The sequence below is a fragment of the Furipterus horrens genome, unplaced genomic scaffold, assembly GCF_987537825.1.
Source record: "Furipterus horrens unplaced genomic scaffold, mFurHor1.1.pri manual_scaffold_13, whole genome shotgun sequence".
Lineage (NCBI taxonomy): Eukaryota > Metazoa > Chordata > Mammalia > Chiroptera > Furipteridae > Furipterus > Furipterus horrens.
In genome coordinates, this window is record NW_028327183.1 from 48,006,354 (window position 1) to 48,011,579 (window position 5,226).

Below are 5,226 nucleotides of genomic sequence, written 5' to 3' on the forward strand. Positions count from 1 at the left end.
AGCCAGACCAAAGTCAGAACACTGTAGTGAGTGCCAGGTGTTGAGTAGACCCCTCTGTGAACCTCAGCACTCTCCCCTCTCCCCCAAAACACACAGACTTTCTCCTGAGAACTGTCAGGAAACTGGACCCCCGCCATTTCACCCCTCAGCAGCTGTGGGTGACGCACCTAGGGGCGGGTGTCCCGCGCCCACAGCGGACGCTGATTTGGCCCGGTTGAGCAAGGCCAGGGTTGCCTGGGGGGAGGTTACTCATCCTGGGCTCAGGTAAGAGGAGCCGGGTTGGGAGGCGGCACACCGAGGGGGGACGCCAAGGGAGCAAGATCGAAGCATGGCCCCTGCCAGGGAAGCAGGCGCCCGGCCAGTGATCTGGACTACAGGTTGGCTGCTGCTGCTGCTGCTGCTGCTGCTTCGAGAAGGTGGGTCCGCTGCGGGGACGGGTGGAGGGGGGTCGGCAGAGTGGAGGTTCTGGGGAGGAGGGTCCCCTCGTGCACTACAGAGAGGGCTGTGGGAAGGATCATTTGCCCTGGTCAGAGAGGGCTTGTGGGAAGGATTCCTGCCCTGGCGGGGGGGCGGCGGGGAGACAAGGGGGGCTGTGGGAAAAGCTCTTCCACCCTGAGCAGAAGGGGGCTGTCGGAACGTCGGCTGCCCTGGTCAGAGGGAGCTTGTGGGAAGGGATCCCATCCGGAGCGGAGAAGTGTGGGAAGGCGTTCCCCCTCCTTGGCAGAGTTCTCCCAGGGCTCCGGGTTAGGGATTCCCCACGTGGGGCATAAGGCGCTGTGGGAAGGATGCTCCCAACTGTAGGCATAGGGGGCTTGAAGGTGAGGGACACAATGTATCCCATGGCCCCAGATTTGTGGGAAGATTTTCCTTACTCCTGCCCTAGAAAAGGGTGTGCAATAGGATTGTCTCGTCCCGGGGACAGAGGGCATGGGAAGGACTATTTCTCCTGGCGGGGCCGGGGGCGGGGGCTGAACTAGGGGTCGCTCATTCTCCTCCGCCCTGCACCCCCAGGAGCCCAGGCCCTGGAGTGCTACAGCTGCGTGCAGAAAGCCGACGACGGATGCTCTCCGCGGAAGACCAAGACCGTGAAGTGCGCGCCAGGAGTGGAAGTCTGCACAGAGGCCGTGGGGGCGGTGGAGACCAGTGAGTGGGGCCCCCTCGTCCGTGTACCCACTCCTTCAGGTTCCTCCCCCCGGGCCGCACCTCCTATAGCCCTGCCCGCCCTCTGGCCTTGGCCACGCGCCTCCCAGCAGCGCCATCCCTCCCTTTCAGCCGGACCCTACACCACCACCGCGCCCTTAGGGCTTAGAGGAGCGGAAGGCTGAGAGTTGCGAACTGGGCAGGGTGAACTAGGAGAGCCGGGATCCGGGACCTCGTCCCCTTCGATGGAGGGCACACCCTGCTCATTTCTGCTCCACCGTGAGATCTCTCTGTCCGTTCCTGTCCCTACCCGGACGCTCTCCTCCCCCGTCCAATGGCGATGGAGATGTGAGGCTCCGACGGTGTAACGCACATCCCACCCCGATCTGAGGCTGCAACTCCCGGGAGGCCCCGCCCATCTCCGATCCTGTGCCTTTGTCAGTCTCCCAGCTCCTCCGGGGGTTGCTTTCTGCGGTGCCGCCCTTTTATCAGAGCCAGCTCTCCGTTCAGTGTCTGTCAGCCAGGCAGCCCCTGGGACTCAGCTTTTCTTCTTTTATTTTTAAATTTTCTTTATTTTTAGATAGAGGGGAAGGGAGGGAGAAAGAGAGGGAGAGAAGCATCCGTGTGAGAGAGAAACATCGATCGGCTGCCTCTCCCACGCCCCCAACCCGCGACCAGGCCTGTGTGCTGACCAGGAATCCGCGGGCGACCTTTCCGTTTGCGGAGGGACGTCCCACCCACGGAGCCAGCTTTTTGAAGCTCCGCCCCTCCGCTGGTCATTCTTTCCAATCAGCTCTTTCTGAGGGCCTCGCCCCCTCTGACCCCGCCCCCTCCCCTCTTCGCAGTCCATGGACAATTCTCGGTGGCAGTGCGCGGCTGCGGTTCGGGACTCCCGGGCAAAAATGACCGCGGCCTGGACCTTGCCGGGCTTCTGGCCTTCATCCAGCTGCAGCAATGCGCCCAGGACCTCTGCAACAACAAGCTCAACCTCACCTCGCGAGGGCTCACCCCGGCAGGTCGGTGCGCGCCGAGCCCCAGGCCCAGGGGCGGAGCCATGTGGGGCGTGAGCAACGGAGGGTGCTCATAGGCTGGGAGAACGTCGAATGGGCTGGGGGCGGGACTACGCTCTGGGGCGGGGCCAAGCGTGCACGAGGCGGGACTTCTTTGCAGCACTGCACCCGTGAGGTCGGGTGCTAGGGGTGGGTTCGCAGTGGGCGGGCTCACAGGCTGGGGCGGAGCTAGAGGCTGAGCTAGAGTCCCTCGAGGGGCGGAGATGCGGACGGTAGCGACCCCCAGCAGAGCTCAACGCCGTCCTTCCATCCCGCTCCCCGCGCAGGCAATGAGAGTGCGTACGAGCCCAACGGCGCCGAGTGCTACAGCTGCGTGGGGCTGAGCCGCGAGGCGTGCCAGGGGACGGCGCCGCCGGTCGTGAACTGCTACAACGCCAGCGACCGCGCCTACAAGGGCTGTTTCGACGGCAACGTCACTCTGACTGCAGGTGAGCGAGCCCCAGGGCACGGGGCTGCGGCAGTTGTGGCAGCCTTTCTGAGACCCCCTGGGCGACAGTAGTCCTTCACGCAAAGGGCCCCTCTTCCAACGCATTCTTGGAAGCTCTAGGCTTCAGTGCTTGTACTGTCATGAGAAGGGCAGTCCCATCCGCAGCAGCGCACGAGGACAGGGATGCTTTTTGTCCTAGTTTTTTGGGAAATACATTTCCATAGAGACCTGCTAAGTGCAGAATGCAGGGATGTGCAGTGGGAAATGTATTTAAATCTTCCAGTTTCTACCCAGGCATTGCGGGAATCTAGTTCTGACTCCTTAAAACTCAAGGGGTTAGAGGAACTTACATGCACGACCCATGGACATGAACTAAGGGGGGTGGGATTGCTGGAGGGAAAGCGGGGTACTGGGCGGAGGGGAGCAAAGAGGAAAAAATTGGAACTATTGTAGTAATATCATCAATAAAGTATACTTAAAAAACCAAACCAAAATAAAACAAGAAAATACTCAAGGGGTTAAGCCGTCCACCTAACTACTTAGGAGAGAGAGAGATGCAGTTCGGCCTCCTGGCCTCTGCCTCGGGGAATCATGGGAGATGTTCTTCCAGCGCCAACCTCTGCCAGGTGTCTTATGGAAGATCCAGACCCTGAGACTAATATTGGCGTGCAGGGGGAGAGGTATGTGAAATATGACGGGAGGGAGGTAGGGGACGTTTGTTTTTCTCTTTGGTCGTGTGAGAGGTGTTGTACCCCTGTCCAAACTTTTCCTCCAAGGCATCGTTGGGCTTGTCGTTCAGCCCATGCACTTTTCCTCTCAATGTACTGTGGGGAATGTGCTCCATCCTAAGCCAAAGACTGGGCCAGTGTTTCTCAAAGTGGGGCCTGAGTTGAGACTTTGGGGTTAACAGACCCAGAGCCCTTCTAAGTTTCATTCTGTCTGTGCCTCCGCCTCCCCCAACCCCTTCTTCAATCACCAACCTACCTTTGTCTCCCTCTTTCAGCGAATGTGACCGTATCCTTGCCTGTCCGGGGCTGCGTCCAGGACGAATTCTGCACCCGGGATTCGGTGACAGGCCCGGGGTTCACGCTCAGTGGCTCTTGCTGCAAGGGGTCCCACTGTAACGCAGACCTCCGCAACAAGACCTACTTCTCCTCGCGGATCCCGCCCCTTGTCCTGCTGCCAGCTGCTCAGCCCACCACTCCGGCTCCGACCGGCCCTGCCAATACTTCCACCCCAGCCCCGGCCACGCCTGTCTCTACCACCAGAGCCACTCCAGCCGCCACTAGCCAGACTCCTCCAAAGGAAGTACAACCTGAGATCTCCCGGGAAGAGGGATTTAGCTTGGCTGGAGGTGCTGCTGGTCACCAGGACCGGAGTAATAAGGAGCAGCACCCCACACACAATTGGGCCTTGGATAAAGGCTCTGTAGCTCCCTCGGCCGGGCTGGCGGCTCTTCTGTTGGCTGTGGCTGCTGGGACTCTACTATGAGCTTCTCCACCTGGAAACCTCCCTCTTGCCATCCACCCCTGGCCCTGGGTACCCTCCCTTCCTTTTCCCACCACTGGCCTGGGCTGGCCCAGCCCCAGTTTTTCCAGTTTACCCTGGTACTAATGGCTTCTGCTGCACTGGATTGTGGCTTCCGTAAATAAAGTTACGATTGTATATATCCTGCCTGGTGTTCTAATTATTTGAGGCAGCAAATGTGACCCCCTCCCTCATCCTTGTCTGTCCCTCATCATCATGGTGCCTAGACAGAATAGTCACGGGAATGGTGGGAGAAACGGTGGTGATAAGCTTCCTATTCCCTTTCTCATAGCCAGCCTGGACTCTGGGGGGCGGAGTGGGATAGTAGTTCCCTCCTCTGATGGCAGCTGGCCCTGCCCCTGTCCCCCACCTTTTCGGGAATCGTTCAGTGTCTGTCTTCATACTAGATTGTGAGCTCGTCAAGGGCAGGGACTGTGCCTTATGCCTCTATGTGGTCCATTTCTGGAAATGGCCTCAATAAAAGTTGAACTACTTTGTACAGGGTTTTGAAGGAGTCATTTCTATCTCACCTCTTACAATAACCTCTTGAAGCTGACCTGGACGGGAAATGCCACGACCTTTAAGAGGAGCTCAGACAGCCCTGGGGAAAGTCTGGGTTTGAACTCATTTCATCTGGGGTATAGCCAGCTTGTGGGTGATCTCACTTGGGGGGGGTGGATACTGGGTGAATCCATTCATCAGTGTCATGGGGTGAATGCTAGCGTGCAGAGGGCAACTTCGTTTAATGGGTTTGCACACACCGCCTCCAGGCACCACCCTCCTTGCCATCTGTCTGGTGTCAATTATTCAGTGGGTTCAGCCACTGTGTCGCACTTGTCCAAGGGATGTGAGGGTGCTGCTGTCAGTGCTGCTTCCTGTTGGAGACTTGGGGCCTGAGCTGCATCTCCTCCAGACCGATGAAGGTGGAGAGGCCCCAAGGGGGAAAAGCCTATGTTGGGAATGAGAGGGGCTGGCAGGCTTTGGGACTGCTTGATGTAAGGGAATAATGAGATAATAGTAATATTGCCAATATCACTATATATTTTTAGGTTTTATTTATTT

General features: G+C 58.5%; 1 protein-coding gene across 1 annotated transcript; it reads left to right on the plus strand.

Moving 5' to 3' along the window:
- Positions 1–240: 240 nt before the first annotated feature.
- Positions 241–4,663, plus strand: LYPD3 (LY6/PLAUR domain containing 3). The gene is made up of 5 exons (XM_090260375.1): positions 241–416; positions 1,012–1,143; positions 1,986–2,156; positions 2,477–2,638; positions 3,641–4,663. The coding sequence occupies exons 1-5, from the start codon at positions 329–331 to the stop codon at positions 4,126–4,128; spliced, it is 1,041 nt and encodes a 346-aa protein (XP_090116501.1). The 5' UTR covers positions 241–328; the 3' UTR covers positions 4,129–4,663.
- Positions 4,664–5,226: the final 563 nt, after the last annotated feature.